The 19,320-nt window shown below is 44.0% G+C and overlaps 1 protein-coding gene across 1 annotated transcript in view; it reads right to left on the reverse strand.

Moving 5' to 3' along the window:
• Atp1a4 (ATPase Na+/K+ transporting subunit alpha 4) overlaps positions 1-19,320 on the reverse strand; it is a 33,179-nt gene that overhangs the window by 12,422 nt on the left and 1,437 nt on the right. Inside the window, exons 3-13 of the mRNA XM_051185764.1 lie at positions 17,554-17,757; positions 16,648-16,761; positions 14,301-14,435; positions 13,909-14,026; positions 9,444-9,712; positions 7,832-8,033; positions 7,494-7,603; positions 7,184-7,318; positions 3,819-4,008; positions 3,523-3,695; positions 151-287 (exon numbers count right to left, since the gene is read on the reverse strand). Of these exons, the coding sequence (XP_051041721.1) occupies positions 151-287; positions 3,523-3,695; positions 3,819-4,008; positions 7,184-7,318; positions 7,494-7,603; positions 7,832-8,033; positions 9,444-9,712; positions 13,909-14,026; positions 14,301-14,435; positions 16,648-16,761; positions 17,554-17,757 (1,787 nt within the window). The remainder of the gene's footprint in view (positions 1-150; positions 288-3,522; positions 3,696-3,818; positions 4,009-7,183; positions 7,319-7,493; positions 7,604-7,831; positions 8,034-9,443; positions 9,713-13,908; positions 14,027-14,300; positions 14,436-16,647; positions 16,762-17,553; positions 17,758-19,320) is intronic.

Here is a 19,320-nt window from a genome sequence, read left to right on the forward strand (position 1 = left end):
AGCTACTACTCTGTCATATTTTATTTGGTAGTGTATATATCCTACAGTCCTACTTGCTGAAGGAGACTCCAGAACTTTAAGAAATGGTTTTTGATGGGATGGGCTGAGGTTGGAGGGGCAAATGTCAGATCTGAGTTCTGGGGGTCTCACTTAGTATTGACTTGACTGACAGGGATATTAAGCCGAGCAGCCATGTCCTCTGCTGTCTCGCTGGTTTCTGAAATGATGCCCACACTTTTGGCAATAGCCTTGGCGGTGATGGGATGATCCCCTGTTACCATGATTACCTGGATTGGGAGGGAGAAGGAAAAGGAGAAAGTTTTAGATAAGATCAGGATCCATTACCCCCTAAGTAATAACCCATTTAGTAACTCAATTCCAAGCACAACTCATACAGGTCAAGAGCTGTGCTACTGCAGTGTCAATCCTTGGAGGTAGGCGGGGATGTCAGCTGATGTGGCACAGATCCTTCAGGTTCTGTATTGCCCAGGAAGAAGTCAGTGATTTGGAAATACTACACAATTCAGAATTCCAGAGTGGTTTGAAACTTTAAGCAACGACACAAAAACACATACCAAATATTAAGGAATGTCTGGAAGAATCTGTTGCCCAGCAAAACTTCACCAAGACCCAGTGCATATAGAGCCTGACTCTATACCTTGCCTTGCCTTGTCCTACACTTTCTACTTGGAGGCTCATTGTATCCCATTCCTACCCAAAGGTGAGGGTCTTGTGTCCTGTGCTTTCATAGCATTCTGTTCTTTCCATGTGCTGCCCTTTAGCGCTTCTCTCTGGTGATCTCTTCCCCACTGGCCTGAGAGCTTCATGAGGATGATGTGCACATATATGCATTTGCCTCTTTACAGTGGCCTGCACTTTACAGGCCACCAACCCATAATTACAGTAGAAGCTGGCTACCTGGGAGCTCCTTCTCAAGGTGCCCAGCTGTCCTCTGGGCATGCTGTCAGCCTCATACATTCCTAGTATCTCACCACGTTTGATCATTTTATGGATTGTTGTCTAGTGGCTTCAGCCATATTACCTCCCTGCCAAGTCAGAGAAATAAAAGTGACAATGCTATTTCAAGAGTGAGTTCCTTGGACACAATTTTACTAAACACCAGCACACCTGTATGAGATACACTCCTACAATAGAAGTGCAGCTCTACAAAGAATTGCTTCCTCTGAAGTAAAGGGTATCCAACTGCTTTTGGAATCCATTAGTTCTGTAAGAATTTAACATACCTGTGATGTTTCCACACCATTGTACCAGTTACCCTTGTGCTCCCTTCTACCATCTTCCCCCAGATCAGACCACCTGAAAGAAACTTTCAAAGGCTGGCAAGGAAACTATATCCCTGGGACAGTTTTCAAAGTCTGACTTCCTTGTAGATGGAAGCCAGGGTTATAATGTGCTAAGTATCTTCATTCTACTAAAGTCTTAGTGATTAATATAATGGGGATATTTTTAAAATTTTTTTAAAAATCACATTTATTTCAAAGTCATGGGCATATGGCTGCCTGCTTAGTCCTCTAATCATTTCCCTGTAAAAGGCTTTGGGGGTCACGCAACGATGATATGACTTCTTTTATTCAGTAGTCTGTGACAGTCGTTGGCTCTGTGTCACCACCACTTTGAGGGGGATGGTGGCTCTGGAAGGGTTCGCTTCAGAACAAGATCCTACATGTCTGTTACATTTTGTACATTTTGAAAGATGATGCCATCCTTCTGTCTTATACTTCCCTACCCAGAGACGGAATGATTCACAATTCTTCACTGAGTCTGCCAATTTCCCATTGGATTGGAGTCCAGGAGGAGGTACATAATTGTAGCAAGACCTATAAACAGGCCCCAAACAAGGGCTGTTCAGACAGCACTGAAGCCTCCTAACTCACGGCCAGCCTTACGAGTCCTCACAGACTATAATGAGCTCCTGTGCCTCCGGCTCTGGGGGCATGCTGATCTGTTGGGCATCCTGACCCACATACTGCTTCTTTGGTCCCTTTGGTCCCTATTCAGCACCTGTTGGCACACTTGTGGCTCTCTTCTTGCCAAAGAGATTCACAAATCCCCAGGTGAGACAAATTACCGGCTACATTCATAATGTTATTCCTCATTCTAATAATCTACCTCAAAGCACAGAACATCTAAATGAACACTTCTTCCACAATATGGGACGGCAGCTTACAGCACTTTGGGGAAACATCAACATTGGTTGCTCTATGGAGCTGTTCTGTAATGATCCCGTCTCCACAAAGAACTTACTGCCTCAAAGGTTTTATAAGGTGGTAATTAAAAAAATCGATGCATTATAATTTCCCACATAATTTCTTTCATTTCCACTCCAGTGAACCATTGTTTAGCTAAGCATTGTTCAGGATGACTCTTAGACAAATTGCCAGCAGTCACAAGTCTAATATAAGAGCAACTCCAGCTGGAAGCACCTACTCCCTCAAAGTACCTCCAACTCCTCTGCTCTAGCCAGCTCTTCCCAAGTCTAGAGGATGCAGGTGATCCAGAATACAAGGCATGAGCAGCAAGTGCCATACCTAATCTGTAAGAAGAGTCTTGGGCCAGTGGAATGGCTTAGTGGTTACAAGCACTTGCTGTACAAGCCTGACAACCTGGGTTCACATCCTGAAGCCCCCAAGGTGGAAAGAAAGAAGTGACTTCCAAAGGCTTTTCTCTGAACTACCCATGTGCATTGTGGCATGTGTGTTAATATAAGTCTTTGACTTAGAAACGTGAATACACAGAGTCTCAGAATTGGAAAAATTCCATTGCTGCCTCCCTGTGAAAGCCAAGATCCACCTCATCAAAGGCTTCCCACCTCTGGGTTTGCTCTGTAGTGGAATTTCACTCTTAGTCCCTAGTTTTTCTTTGAGGATCAGAGGTTTCTGTCTGTCATCGCAGCTGCTCACTGCAGGTCAGACCCACAGAGAGCTCCCCAGCTCTGTAGCTCATCACCACTATTGCCTGCTCCAGACACCAGGCACCCTAGCCTCACAGTGTTGCCACCCATCCCAACATCAGCTCCGCTTATAGTCGGTAGCTCAGTAGTAACATGGTATAGGAGCTTGTTTAAATGTGCAACCTCCCAGGGCCCAAGATCTACTGAATCAAGAATCAAGAGGGGTTGGGGGAGGAAGGGGAAGAGGGAGAGGAAGAGAGAGAATATTCATCACTGTTCTAAGAAACACTGCTTGACAGTGAATGATTTCAAACTTGTATACCCATTAAAATTTCTGGAAACCTTTGAAGTACTGATGCCTGAGAACCAGTCTGGGGTTTGGGGTTTAGCTTAGAGTTTTCACACTTCCCTGGTGATTCTCACAGTCAGTGGGAGGCAGGCTTCTGGAAGAAACATCCTATTAGACATCTCCGAACTGTAGACACCATAAGCTCATGGAGGCAGAAATCAATTCAGCTAAGATTATGCGGTACCTGCTGTGGGCCAAGCTTTCTACTGGCTGCTCCAACTTGTGAGAGATGAGGGGTTTTGCGGGGAGGGCGCGAATTTACCTTAATGCCTGCACTTCGACACTTGCCCACAGCATCAGGCACGGCAGTTCGAGGAGGGTCAATCATCGATATGAGGCCGGCGAAACACAGGTTCTCCATGGGGAAATTTAACTCCTCTGTATTAAACTGGAATCCCTTCGAGAAGTTGCTAGGCAAGTTCAAGAAGCAGAAACCTGGGGAGAGAAGAAGGGACCCAGAAGTCATCCCCATGCTATGTCTCCTGCCTGCCACACAGCCCACAAATGGTCACTTTGAAGGCATTCTTTCAAAGCCGCCCCCATTTCCCAGCTCCTCACCCAGCACTCGTTCTCCCAGACCTCCCAGTTCTAAGTAGGCATTTTGGAAGTCTGCCCTCATTTCCTCGTCCATAGGGTACTCCTGCCCACTCAGCATGAAACTGGTGCAGAAATCCAAGATCCTCTCGGGAGCGCCCTTCATCAGCAGCACATGGGCTTGGGGATTGTCTTCCATAAGATGGATGGACATCTGGGGAGAGGGGACATAGGGGAAGGGCCAGAGGGGGGGAGAGAGGGGAGGCATGGGGCAAACGTCAATAAGGAAGTCTTTAAAGATTAAATCAGTCTGTCAACCTGCTTCACACCCACCTACCACCCTCAATCAGGCCAAATCAGACTCAAGCAGACCCCACCACCCCCCGTCGTCTGCAGCAGAATCTAGTATCTTCTTAGAAGCTCTCCAAGGGCATAGCAGGTACTGTCCTTTCTCCCGGATTCCTTCCTGATGGATGGCTCAAGTGAGCTAGAATCATCTCTTATCTACTTTGTGACCTCAGCTAAGTTCAGTCAAGCCTGCAAAACCGTTAAGAGGGTGAAAATACTTTGCCTTGACAATTGTTTGTTTTTTAATGATTTATTTTTATTTTATGTGCATTGGTGTTTTACCTGCATATTTGTGTCTGTGTGAGGGTGTCAATGTGAGCTGTCATGTGGGTGCTGGGATGAACCCCGGCCCTCTGGAAGACCACCCAGTGCTCTTAACCACTGAGCCATCTCTCCAGTCCCGTTTACTGTTTGTTTTTAAGAAGAACTAGTTGCAAAACAAAAGCAAGCAAACAAACAACAAAAAACCCTAAACTTTGAAACTGAAACACAAACTAAATAATTTAGCCCTGTAAGCCATTCTTCTACAGGCAGGGGTTGCCATCGAGGAAGACTGCCTACACTGGTTGGATGCCCGATGATGGAGGATAAGGTATGTATGTTCATGACACAAATCTGCAGAAACCACACAGCCAGAGGGAGCAGTCTGCTGGCTTGGGTTTAGCCTTTCACTTGGATCTCTGGTCTATGAAAAGACACCCATAGTGTTCCTCTTTTGACTTATAGGAACTGCCTGCTAAGTGCGCCCCCCACCCCCATAGGGACAAAATCAGCAAATTGAAAGGAACCATGGGAACACCAAGGAGGCCAGACACTTCCTGGATGTTAAGTGGAGTGGCACTGGTGCATAAAATGTGGCTGCAACTGATCTGTTAGAGAAAGATCAGCTGTGTTCAGGACATGCTTGGGTGGTTAAGAGGGAAAACCCTCATTTAAAGGAGGAAGCTGTAAGATTAACCAAGCTCAAAGAATCTTGGTTGATTGAATAAAAGGCTCAGGTAAACACAAGCTTTTTACCTATTAACTTGGTCATAGGGAATAAAAGCCTTGTTAGGAGATTACAAATAGGGGCTTACAAGATGGCTCAACAAATAAAGATGCTTGAGGCCAAACTCTGAAGACCTGAACTTGATCCCTGGACTGACAGTGGAAGGTGTGGACCAGTTCCCACAGATTGTCCTCTAGCCACATGGAATCCATCACACACACACACACACACACACACACACACACACACACACACACCCCTCCCACCCCAAAAGAAAGAAGTGTTCTGGCTGGGTGTGGTGGCACATGCTTTTAATCCCACTTGGGAGGCAGAAGCAGGCAGATCTCTGAGTTTGAGGTCTGTCTGGTCTACAAAGCGAGTTCCTGGAGTTCCTGGACAGGCTCCAAAGCTACACAGAGAAACCTTGTCTCAAAACAAAACAAAACAACATATACATACACTACATATACCAGCTGGCCTCAAATTTACAGAGATCCTCCTGTCTCTGCCTCATTAGAGCTGGGATTAAAGGCATGCGCCACCACCATACTTGACCAAAAAAAAAAAAAAAAAAAAAAAAAAAAATTCCATTTCAGAGATGGTAAGAGACCAAGCTTTGCAAATGACTGACAGGCTAAGTAAGACACATTCCTTTCAAAGACTGGAGTCTCTGCCCTTGGAGCAAGCTAATTATAGTAGTTCACTCGAAGTCTGCCAGAGCTAGGTCTGCTGGAGCTGAGTCCAGACCATGTACTAGAGACCAGTTCTGTCACTTGAATGATACTCAGGAACTCAGAAGCACTCATACGGTAATTTGGGGGAATATGGTTACTTGTTGGACATTCCAACAATGTGGTGAATATGTTTGACTTTTATTTTTAACCACATAGAGGGAGAGATACCTAATTCATCCAAAGGCTTTATTCACACTCTGCCAAGCCACAAAATTCCTGTCTGGTTAGTGAGGCCACCAAGTGTCAGGAAAAAAAAAAAAAAAGAAGAAATGGGAATACAGTTTGCAGCTTATTTGCAGATATGGGAGATCTATTTTATAAAAGTGACTAAGACAAGTTTAGACAGGAAGTGTGGATCTACTTATCTTTTAGTGTTCCATCACAAATTATAAGTAATCGAGTTAAAATATATATATATAGTGTGTGTTTTTTTGTTTGTTTGTTTTTGGGTTTTTGTTGTTGTTATATCTGAAGACAGAAGGCAAAACTGTCTTAGGAGTCTTATAGCCCTGCTCACACACTCAAATGTCTGGTTTTTGCCTGAGCAAACTGGCCTGGTGGGCTGCCAGCCATAGAGAGGTCACTCATAGTCTCTGCTCTCTCCTGAAAACCTCTCTTCAAATGAGGCTTGGATTCTTGCTACCCCCACGTGTTACTTTGACTTTTCTTCTTTTTCTCTTAGACAGGGTCTCAAACTACAAGTCAAAATTACCTGGAACCCAGCCTCAGCCCCTGACTCAATGCAGAGATTATAGGCATGAACCACCATGCATAGCTTCTCTGGATTTCATTGTTTGAGCCACTGTCCATTACTCAAACTTTCCCTTTCACACCTGCTTCCTCCCTGGCTAATAAATCAATGCTTTTAGAAAATGAGAACTATGACCCACATGCCGTCTAACTACCTCACTGATGTCTGCACTAGAACTCTATGGAGGCAAAGGGGGCAGAATGCCCTGCAGACACAGCCTTTTGTCTACAGAGGCAAACTGCATAGCAAACACTAGTCTAGACTATTCGTTAGTTATATGTGAGTCTGATGTGACTCCTACAAGCCAGCCTTGTCTACCTCTGTCTCAGAGATATGCTTTTGAGATATGCTTTCATTGAAGGTGGCATGGGTGAGAATTCTGCTAGGAACTAATCCTTTATCACCTATTTCTCCTCTCTTTACTGTCACTTTCCTTGAGGTACACTTTGTTCCTAGTTAGCATGCTGGCTTTCCTGAGCGACTACTCTGCTCAGAAGTACAGCTGGAGGCAAAGGCAAAAGCTTCCTCATTACCCCCCCCCATTCTCCTACCTTTGTCAGTTCTGTACCTGGTACTTGTTGGTAGAATTAAAGGGAATCTCTGCCACCTTGGGGTTTTTCTGTCTCATTTCATCCACAGAGTTGTAAGACTGTTCAATGAATTTGAGGAGGGCTGACTCAGAAGCGTCTCCTGTTGTTGCCCGCTGCAAGGAAGGATTTGTATAAGTTCCAGGGAATCCCATCTGGGCATAGGATTTACCTGTGGTCTCGAGGAGAGAGGCAGGATGGGGAGGGAAGGGCGTGTGTATGAAAAACACCAAGGGTGGAGAGGCAGACTTTTTTGGAAGTGGAGCAGTGATATACTAGTCCCCAAGGTACCTTAGCTATGGGGACAGATTCCTGATGGGGCTTAAAGTCAGCCCGGTTACAGAGGCCAGCAATTCGAGCCAGGTAAAACCAGGTGTCGGAAGACTTGGGAAATGTTTTCCCTGGGGAAGAAGAAGGGGAGAACTGTAAACAGAATTTAATACAAGGGATTACACTTGGAGGGAGAGGTCAGGGATTAGAAGGTTCAAGGTCATCTGCAGCTACTTACTGAGTTGAAGGCTAAACAAACATCGAGGCAGGAGGTTATTCATATTCAAAAACTGCCTCCTCCTCCTCTCCTCTCATTCCACATTCCAGCTAACAATCCCACTCCCAATGCCACTAGTCACCGGTCGTATGATCTTCACTGGTGTCAGCCTCATACACAGTCTTGTCAAACCACAAGTGGGCCACCGTCATGCGGTTCTGGGTGAGGGTGCCCGTCTTGTCGGAGCATATGGTGGATGTGGAGCCCAGGGTCTCTACTGCCTCCAGATTCTTCACCAGGCAGTTCTTCCGAGCCATGCGCTTGGCTGTCAGCGTCAGGCACACCTGAAGCCACCAGAAGGGGAAAGAGTGGTTTGCTTTGGAAATTCGGTTGTTTTCAAGTCCTTTTTATCCTAGCCCAGTCTTTAGACATCCCACAAAATACGGAGGAAATGATTTAGATGTGTGCTTTATGGCAAGAGCTTCGGTATCTTCCTTCACAGAGTGACTGTCAAAGAGCACACGCTCCTTCCCCAGGAGGCGGTTAGGTTTTCTAGTCAGGAGCCTCTTTTTCATCCCGGGCCACTTCCTCTCTCTCAGATCCAGTCTCTCCAAGGACCATATAGATAGGTAATGTCTTATTATGGTATACAGTGCTGTGTATGGACTGGGCATTTTGCCAGTAGTTTCAGAAGTTTGGGCAGGAGGGAATGATGACATTGGGAAAGAAATGTCACAGTACTGAAAAGCCCTTGAGAAATATGTAAGTATAGAATTCCAATTGTGAAATTACAATCAGTAGTCCCAATGTTTTAAAACTAGTCCAAACACACCCTAAATATTATTTTCATTTCTATTTTAAGAAGAATATTGAAGCCGTGAGTTGATGACACACGTCTTTGATCTCAGCACTCGGGAGGCAGAGGCAGGCATATCTCTGTGAGTTCGAGGCCAGCCTGGTCTACAGCGTGAGTTCCAGGACAGGCTCCAAAGCAATACAGAGAAACCCTGCCTCGAAAAACAAAAAATGAAAAAAAAAAAGAATATTGAAAAACTAGAGTATACCCCAAACAAGCTGTTAGTAAGACAAAGAGCTAAGACCCTGTCATAGGAAGAATGGTTAAGAAAAAGATTACCTGTAGAATCTGAAGGGACATCAAAGAGGAGGGGAGGCTAGAACACAGGAGACAGAGAATCACCTTACTTCAGTTGGGAAAAGTAGGATGAAATAGGGAATCATATTTCTGTTCAACAGAATGAAATAAAACTAAGTAGTCAAAGAGGAAAACAGGCTGATACAGAGAGAAGCTATGTTCTTCATTCTCAGAAAAAACAACAACAACAACAAAAAAAAAAACTACAATTGTCTTTTCATGGATTTTTATAGAGAACATTCAATGTTGGCACAAAGGTTGACTTTAAATGGCCTCGAAGTCCTTTCCAGTAGGATTCTCTAATCCCAAATTAAGCTTTCTCTAAAAACTAATGGATACTTGAGGCCCGAAGATCTTAAGTGATTTGGCCAAGTTTAACAGCCAATTCACCTGCGACCAGAATGCACTTTCTCTGTGTTGCCTCTTGCTTCCCCTTTCACTGAGGAGAAGGAGGTGTGGGTAAAGGAAGCCAATGAATGTAGTGTTGGGAACTACTGACTCAAACTTAAGATGTTCAACAACAACAAAATCCATACTTGTGTTTCCTTCCCCTTGGTTTTCACCTGCCCAGAGGCCACCCCCCCCAACCTTGCTTACTCACAGTGACAGTGGCCAGCAACCCTTCAGGCACATTGGCCACAATGATGCCAATAAGGAAAATGACAGCCTCCAGCCAGCCGTAGCCCAAGACCAATGAAAGTAAAAAGAAAGTGATGCCAAGGAAGACAGCGACAGCTGTGATCAGATGGATGAAGTGTTCAATTTCAGCAGCAATGGGGGTCTGGCCCAATGCCAAGCCAGACGTCAGTGAAGCAATTCGGCCCATTACTGTGTTGTCTCCTGTAGCAATCACAATACCCCGGGCTGTCCCTGTGAATAAAGGAAGAAGCTGTAATAGCGTGCTGTGCTAAAGTAAGAAACGCCTGTCTTGGTATCGTCCCCCAAGTCATTGACATAGGATTTCTAAAACCCTTAGACTGGATTGCCAGGAGAATCTTTTGTTATCATAGTTGGTCCCTAGCACTTCATAATTTCTGGAGTAATGGGCATATCTGGCATAGAGTGTCTAAATGCTGTAGAATTCCCTAGGTGGTAAGAGAACCTTTCATTTTAATGAGGCAACTCTTGGTTCTTGTCTAGCCACAGGAAGAGGAAGTTGCCAGGGGAACCAACCAAGTGGTTACATGGTGGACTTTCACATCTTCAGTCCAACTTCTGAGAAGAGTGAGGCTGACGGTGGAGTCGATTACTGGTGGCATGTAATAAAAAACCTACCAAAAAGTCAAGACACGGCCAGGCAGTGGTGGCCCATGCCTTTGATCCCAGCACTCGGGAGGCAGAGGCAAGCGGATCTCTGTGACTTTGAGACCAGCCTGGTCTACAGAGAGAGTTCCAGGATAGGCTCCAAAGCTATAGAGAAGGAAACCCTGTCTTGAAGAATGAAAAACAAACAAGCAAACAAACAAAACAAAACAAAACAAAACAAAACAAAAAAGCCAGGACAACTGGATTGGGAGAGCTTCCAGACTGGCAACACGTGGAGGTGTCTGGAGGATGGCATCCTCAGAGAGGGTACAAAAGCTCCATCCAGAGGAGACACAGAAGCCCACATGCCATTCCCTATGTGAGCTTCCCATCTGGGTGTTCACTTGCAGCCTAGCAACTCTAATAGATGGGAAACATAGGCCAAATTGCATCCCTGAGTTCTGACAGATAGCCTCAAGGACAAAGTCATGGGGACTGTAGTGCAGTCAATCTGTCACAAGCATGGATGGCAACCTATTACTTGGAATAGAGTCTGAAGTAGGAAGAGTCCCATGGGATAAGGCCCTCATCTGATGCTATTTTGAGGCAGTTAGAGTCAAAATTGGACTGAGTTTTGGGGAACTGATAGGGAATCCCTACAGTAGGACACCAGATTCTGTGCAGACAGTAAAAGGGTGGAAACCAAAGCCTGCTAAGCATACTACAGTGCACACAGTTCAGCTCCCTTTCCGCTCACGACAAAGAGCTCTCCAGAGCTCAGGATTACAAATTGAGAAACTGCCTGAGGAGCCCCCTCCCTGCTTTTCTGGCTAGAGCTAGTCTGACCTCTGCTGGGTAGCTCAGGCCATAACAGCTGTGCCCTGGGCTTTTCCAGCTCTTCTCTCTACCTAGAAGGTTGACTTTATCTTACCCACAAAAGGTATGGGATGTTCACCTACAATCTGGAAACAAGATTGTCTGAAACCATACTTCCTGCTTTACCGCTGTGCCTGCCACTCCCACCATTCAAGTCAGTGTTACAAAGGAAAGAACCCTAAGGAAAAAGCAGAATGGCCAACTTTCTAAACAACTAGCTCTGCTCCCTAAGACAAAGTACTATGCTCTTGGAAACTCAGGTTTCCCCATGCTAAAAATGGAATGAAGCATATCCGATACACCTAGAAATGCAGCATTTGAAAGGCCGAGGCTAGAGGATTGCCTGAATTCAAAGCCAGTGTGGGCTGTGCTGTGAGACTTTTGTCTAAAGAAGAAAGAGGAGGGGGAAGAGGAAAAAGGAGAAGGAGGAGGAGAAGAAACTATGTACCTACAAAGACAAGGTTGGGTATGTGGGAGACTAGGCACTCAACTTTATTCTTTCATTCATGTGACTAAAATATTACCTAAAGAACTGGTATAAAATTATATGTGTGGCCCCAGGAGGAGCAGCTCCCACCTACAGGGGCAGGGAGTTGGGGGTGTCCAGTTCTAGAATCACCTTTAGCAACTATCCAGGAGCATGTGACTGGAGAGATGGCTCATTGGTTAAGAGGATTACTGCTCTTGCAGACAACTTGGACTTGGTTCCAAGACCTACACTATGGCTCACACCCATCTATAACTTCAGTTGAAGGGGTACACTTCCTCTGACCTCCTTGGGCTCCTGAATATACTGGGACTTACATATAGACTCAGGAGCACACATTCATACATAACATTTTAAAAATATATTTAAAAGAGAGTCTAGGTGTCAGGTGTTGGAGGTGAACACCTTTAATCCCAGCACTCAGGAGACAGAGGCAGGTGAATCTCTGTGAGTTTGAGGCCAGCCTGATCTACAGAGTGAGTTCCAGGACAGGCTCCAAAGCAATACAGAGAAACCCTGTCTCAAAAAAACCAAAACCAACCAAACAAACAAACAAACAAAAAGAGTAGAGTTCTCAGCTGGATTGTGGGGAAGGAGACCCTGGGAAGTTCACACTACAAAGCAGCCTAAAGACAAGCTTTGAGTTGGTGACAGAGTGTTCTGAGCTCTCATGAAAATACTAAAATGACTGAAAGATATTGAACACATTTCACATAGGGTCGTGTGGGTGGCTATAATGTCATCTAAATCCATTTTATGGGATGCTTTAGCTTGGAAAGATGAAATACAGTAAATGGTCCATATGTTTCTAGAGATGGAGTAGGTTAGCATCAAACTAGAAGACTGATAAGGGCAGGTATACCGCATCCTAAGCCAGACTGTTCCCTCATATATCTTCCACGTATCATCAGTGAAAGGGCTCAGGCTCCCCAGAAGCATGTGAACACAGAGGTGCATTTGTGCCATTGCCCATCAAGTTCCACAGCAATGACAGCTGGGAGACAAGGCTAAAGCTGTATTTATGTAACACGTTTATAAATTGTAGGTCTAGGGATAAGGTTAAAGGGGAAACTGGTCTAAGGAAAATTACTGAGAAAGTTGCATAAAAACTCCTTTGTTTGGCAGACAAGGGAGCACACTTTGTTAACCTCACCACTCAGGAGGCTGAGGAATGAAGATCTTCATGAGTTCAAGGCCAGCCTGGTCTACTGAGCGAATTCAAGGATGACCAGAGCTACATAGTGAGGCCTGACATGTTTCAAAAAGCAAATATTTTTTTTAGCTTAATCTAGCTATTTCTACCCTCTTGGCTACATTTGGGTTCTGTTGGTCTATTAAATCCCCTTTCACTGCAGTGTCGTTACCCACTCTTCTCCAGGCCTCTTGTCTATAGCATATACTTAGCTGATTAAAAAAAAAAAAACTACAGCAGAAAGATAAATCTGAGCAAACTTCTTCCTAAAATGTAACAGCAGAAATCCAGTATTTTTAGAGAAAGCTTGTTAATTTACATTTTTATGTCCATTCAACTAATTATGTATTTTATATATTGTGTATAAATCATGTAATACAATTTTTTTCTGGTTGGATTCTTCCTTGATGTTCATGAACATCATAGTTATTAAGGTATTTTCAAGTTAGATGATTTGATGAGGAGAGATTATTAACAACCTTAGCGCTGAGGAGAGTGGAGAAGTGAGGGAGAGTACATGGCCTTTTGGAGACAGACTTGCTTTAGAATCACCATACTTCCTCTTTTCTGTTGAGTTATGCTCTTAAATATGGTGAGCATGTAATTTCTTTGAACTTTAGACTTTTGTTTGTGATACAATGAGAATCAAAAAAGATGTTTATAGTAGTTGACACTGTAGCTATATGAGTTTATGCACTTAGCAAAAAGCAACTATTTTTGACAAAACATTTATTCTTAAGCATTAATAATGGTTTGCAAGTGGATTCCAGACTTCTGGTTCGGGAGATGCCTTACTGTGTCATTCTAGGGACAAAGCCAACATTTGAGTGGTAAGGCTGGAAGGACACCTCTGCTAACTCAAACTTCTGGAAGGTAAAAAGAAGTTAGGAGAATAACCTAGCAGGATGGTTAACTTTTCTCCATTTTGTGCTATTTTCAATACATAAAGCAGTCTCTCCATCAGCTAAAACAATCGTCAACAGCTATAAGGCACTTACAGTGTATTAGACCTTGCACTAAGCAGTTTGTATTTTATGTTACACAGTTCATAAGCAATCTGTGGGTAACAATTTTTAGTAATATCAGTAGGCAAATTTGGAAATGGTGGTGTTGACCTTTGGCCAAAGGTCATCAAGCTCCTGAGTGATGGAGAAGCCAACTTGGTAACCATCTTCCTACTCCAAAATCTTTAGAAACAGAAGGTTTTAAAAGCTTTCTGTTTCCACCTCTGCTTTTAGTCTATGCTGCATATGGTACACTATTCACCTTCTACACAGTTGGTAGAGAAAAAGATGATGTTCCGTGTCTCCAGAGGATTCTCATGGGTGCAATCAGGGCAGCGAGACTGGGGTTCTGACTCCCCAGTCAAGGAAGAATTGTCTACCTGGGGTGGAAAGGAGGATAGGTTAAAAGGCAAACATAGGAGATTTGTTTCTAAAGACATCACCTTAGCTATCATAACCGTCATATCATTAACATACAGAGATAAGCAAATGTACCTCCAACACTTTATTTTCTCACTCTAAACCATCCTCATCACCATTTCAAGGTTCTAAATAACAAGAATACATTTTCTGGACTTAAGCCCAGGTCCTTATTGAACCTTAAAACCATACATTGCCTTAGGCTCCCTCCTATAGCTTTCCGTATCTCCTCACCTTACATCCTTGTGCAGAGATAACCCTGACATCAGCAGGGACTTGGTCTCCACCCTTCACTTCTACTAGGTCTCCCAAAACCACATCTTTTACATTGATTTGCATCTTCTCTCCATCTCGAATTACCAGAGCTTGCTGTAGGAAGATAATGTAGGATTGGTATGCAGCTTCCTGCCTTGCCTATCCTGCTCCAACCCCCAGAAGGTTCCATTCCTAGCCCCTTTCTTTGTTATCCACCATATTTGAAGGGTCTTGGACGGTTGCGTATTTCTACTGTTGCTGTCTGCAGTACCTTTGTAAAATGACTTTGGAAAGTGACCTTTCCACTAAGGGGTGGGATTTATCTCTTTGTTCCTAAATGTAGAATTGGCCATGTAATTCCCCTCTCCCCCAACCTAAGATATTCGCAAATGTGGTACAAGGAAAGGCTTTAAAAATTCTTTCATGGCTGGGTGGTGGTGGCACATGCCTTTAATCCCAGCATTCGGGAGGCAGAGACAGACAGATCTCTGTTGAGTTCAAGGCCAGCCTTGGTTTACAGAGTGCGTGCCAGGACAGACACCAAAGCTACAAAGAAACCCTGTCTTGAAAAACTAAAACCAACCAAACAAACAAAGCTTTCACGTTAAGGTCTGCCCTGCTGTTTCTGGGAATCCCTCTGCTCCTATGAACAAACCAAAGCCCCAGCCAACTCAATCATTTCAACTGAGGTTCCAGAAGAGTGAATAAAGTTATCCTTATATTTCTACCCAGTACAAGCTCAAGTCAGCTCAAACCAGAGCTATAACCCAGACACAGAACTGAGACAAAAGTCATGTTTGGGGTGGTGCATTAGGCAACCAGTGCTACCAGATAAACTCCAAGTTGCTAGTCAAAACTCTTATTGGAGGAAAAATTTAAATTATGTTGACATTAAAGAGAGAAGAAAATCTTAGGCTCCAAAGCTGGAACATGGTAATATTGTTGCATGATTTTGGAGACTTTCTAATCATCTAGACCTGTATTTAAAGACTCCAATCTGCTGTCATACTATTTCCAGGTACCTTTACAAAAATTTAACTTGAAAATAATTCTTAAATTTCAGAAAAGTTTCAGTAAAGAAAATGATGAGAAGCACACCTATAACACTTTTACCTATATCCATCCACTAACTTTTAATCTCATTTTCTTTGTCCTTTTCTATCTCTAAATTACATGTATCTTGACAATTTATTCTAAACACTTCTGTGTTTATTTTCTAAGAATTATGTTATCTTCTCTCTCTTAAAAATATTTGTTTTATTTTATGTGAATATATATATACTGTGTTCATGCCTGGTGAAAGTCCTTTGACACTCCAGTTCAAATGTAAGCCACCATTAGGGTACGGGAACTGAACCCAGATCCTCTGCAAGAGCAGGGGTCTTAGGGTTTCTATTGTTATGATAAACACCACTATCAAAAGCAATGTTGGGAGGAAAGGATTTATACCACTTAAACTTGGTACACAGCCCATTTATCCAAGCAACTCAGGAACTCAAGGCAAGCTTCTGGAGGCAGGAGCTGATGCGCAGCCCATGGAGGATGCTGCTTACTGGCTTGCTCAGGCTGCTTTCTTATAGAACTCAGGACCACCATCCCAGGGATGACACTATCCACAGTGAGCTGGGGCCTCCCACATCCAACAGTCAAGGAAAGGTACCATAGGATAACCCACAGGCCAACTTGGTGGAGGACGTTTTCTCAATGGAGTTCTCTCTTCCCAAATAGCTCTAGCTTGCTTGTCAAGTTACATAAAAATGAACCAATGCAAGCAACAAGTGCTGTTAACTGTGGAACTACCTCTTGGCCCCTATATTGTTTTCTTATACAACAATACAGTGGTTAGTTTCAGCAGGTTTCACACTGATGCAGTACTCACATCTACTTTCTACGCTCCACCTTTTGTCACCTGACCCCAAATATCTTTTGAGACATTGTCTGCCAGCGCAGCATCAGGCCTAGGACCTGTATCTTTACCAGGATATTCATACCATATTTTTTAGCTTCTATTAAGCTAGAACACTTCACAGGTTCATTGACTTCAGTGTCAGCCTACCCGCTGCCCTCTTTTTTGTTTTGTTTTTGGTAGAATGTTCTTATTTGAGTTGGGGAGAGTCTTTCTTCGATTGTCACTTTCAGACTAGACAATTCTTGGGTGGCATCACCAGAGTTTTAAATTTTCTCCTGATGATTTCCAGGTTCTCTCATCACCAGCCTCACTCAACACACTCACAGTGGGTTATAGTCTCCAGGGGACTGAGTGATTATATAATTGTCACAATCTGCACTTCCTCTCATTAGATCCTCCCAGACAAGTCCTACTTACCTGAGGCACCATGTTCTTAAAAGATTCCATGATCTTGGAGCTCTTGGCCTCCTGGTAATATGAGAAGCAGCCAGTAATGAGGACCACAGCAGCTAGTACAATACCCAGGTACAGCTGGAGACAGGGGGAGAAAGTGTCATTAGCTCATCCCTTTCTCCCTCTTCATCCTCAAGGATTGCCAAGGTAACAACTTCCTCCTGATGAAGGAAATCATAGGACTGAGTTGCAGGGCAGAAGGGCTGGGAAGAATCCGGGACAGTGTCGGCACACTCAGCTTCCTAGTAATGGAAACCTAAGCTCTTGTGATGAGTGGTCAGAAAAATCCCAGCCTGACAGTGTGCAGGTGGGAGGTAGATAATGAGCTGGGAAAGTGAGAGATGAAGTCGACGGTCAGGGCTGTAGAGATGGCTCAATGGTTAAGAGCACTGACTGCTCTTTCAGAGGAAGCTAGGTTCAATCCTCAGTACCACACGGCGGCTCACAACTGTCTGTAGTTCCAGTTCCAGGGGACCTGACACCCATGGCAAAGCACCAATGTGGAAGAAGAAGAAGAAGAAGAAGAAGAAGAAGAAGAAGAAGAAGAAGAAGAAGAAGAAGAAGAAGAAGAAGAAGAAGAAGGAGAAGAAGAAGAAGTTGACATTCTGAGTAAGAAAAAAGGTCTGCAGAGTGCTGTGGTAGTGATTGGGTGGGAAGACTGATGGGATAATTCCTCTTAGGGAGCAGAGGACCAGAAGCTTTCTAGATGAGAGGGTGCAGGGGATCAAGATGGGCCAAGAACTTCCCTAGGAAGTTCTGAACTATTGGGGATTTGGACCAGAAGACTCCGGAAGTTCCAGGCTGCTGAACACAAGAGTTTTCGGGGCTCAGCATAGACTAGACTAGATGGTACAAGATGAGCAAGCTCACATTATCTTTGTCGGCATTTTTGTTGTACTGTAGATTGATGCCATAGGCCAGGAAACAGAGGAAGGCCCCAGTCCACAACAAGAGGGAGAAGCCACCAAATAGTTGTTTACAGAATTTAATCCACTGTGGAATAGACGGGGGAGGGGTTAGTGCATTCGGTCCATTTATAAGCAGAATTTCCTGGGCATCTTTGAGGCTGTGGCCCTGTGGAGGAAAAGAAATAGGGATGGAAAGCAAAGTTACAACAAAGGAGGACATATTGGTTATTACAGTCTTAGGATAAGCTTACCCCCACCCCCACCACCAAAGCCGGCCTCTGAACATTCTTCTAATGCTTCTTCCTCCAAAAGGGAGGGTTTTAGAATTTGTATTGTGTAAGGGCTGTCATTTAGCAAGCTTATATGGAGCTTTTTTGACTTGTTCATTTGTTTATGAATTGGTTTACAAACATTTGAACTTGAATTCTTTATCTTGGGGCTTGATAGGATGATAGGCACTGAGAATAGCATTATGAATAAGAATGGCCTTTAATCCAAGGGTCTGGTGAGATAGCTTAATGGGTAAGGGTGGATGCAGCAAGGACTGACAACAACATAAATCCAACTCTTGGACTCACAAGGGTGGAGGGAACTGATTCCCACAAGTTGTCCTCTGACCTCCATGTGCATGCTGTGACATAGGCATTGTACCTATGCACAAGCCTAGGTACAATCAACGGATTAATAAATGAAATTAAAGGACACTCTTGGGGAGCTCAAGTCAGAAAACAAACATACAGAAATGATTATGTTGGACCAGTCTAACTGGGACTATGATCCACGATGCTGATTACATACTGGCATTTACACTTTGGCTGTCTAAATTGGAAACAAGGGAAAAGTCAAACTAAAGACATAAATGCATAATCTTTATTCTAGTGTTATACACACACTTCTCTGCTTTCTCCTTTATATTTTGTGACAATAGAATCTACGGAAACCTACCAGCCATTCCCTTAGCCTCTCCTCAAAAAGACCCAAGGGGCCATAAATACTCTCTCAAGGGATCCATAAGGCCCAAAGCTTTTAATAGCAATGCTAAATCATTATCTTCTTCACTCAAGAATGGATGGTTGGCCAGCAAGTTTCAGGACAGCCTGATCTACATAGTGAGGAGATGTTAGGGTTTGACTATTTTTTTTTTTTTTTCTTCGAGACAGGGTAGGTAGGGTTCCTCTTGTGGCTTTAGAGGCTGTCCTGGAACTAGCTCTTGTAGACCCTGCTGGTCTAGAACTCAGAGATCTGCTTTCCTCTGCCAAGTGCTGTGATTAAAAGCATGCACCACCACTGCCAGGCAGGTTTGACTCTTAAAATACTTGTTCCCAGGTGATGGCAGGACTATTAGGAGACGATTTAGGAGGAGGAAGGCGGCCATGGAAAGGTACTCTTGAAAGGTATGTTGGAATTCTTCCTGCACCTGCCTGTCTGCTCTGAGGTAAGCAGCTTTGTTCTATCACAAGCTTCCTTCCTCCCCACAGACTCAGAAATAGTGGTGTTGCTGGGCAATGGTGGCGTATGCCTTTAACCCAGCACTCAGGAGGCAGAGACAGGTGAATCTCTGTGAGTTCAAGGCTAGCCTGGTATACAAAACAAGTTCTGGAACAGTTAGGGCTTCATAGTTAGGGCTCACCTCCTTCCCCAAAAGGAAAAGAAGGTGGCATCAAAAGACCATGACCTGAACCCTCAGAGCTGTGAGTCAGAATGACTCCTTCTTTACATTGTTTGTCTT

This window comes from Phodopus roborovskii, unplaced genomic scaffold, assembly GCF_943737965.1.
Source record: "Phodopus roborovskii unplaced genomic scaffold, PHOROB, whole genome shotgun sequence".
Lineage (NCBI taxonomy): Eukaryota > Metazoa > Chordata > Mammalia > Rodentia > Cricetidae > Phodopus > Phodopus roborovskii.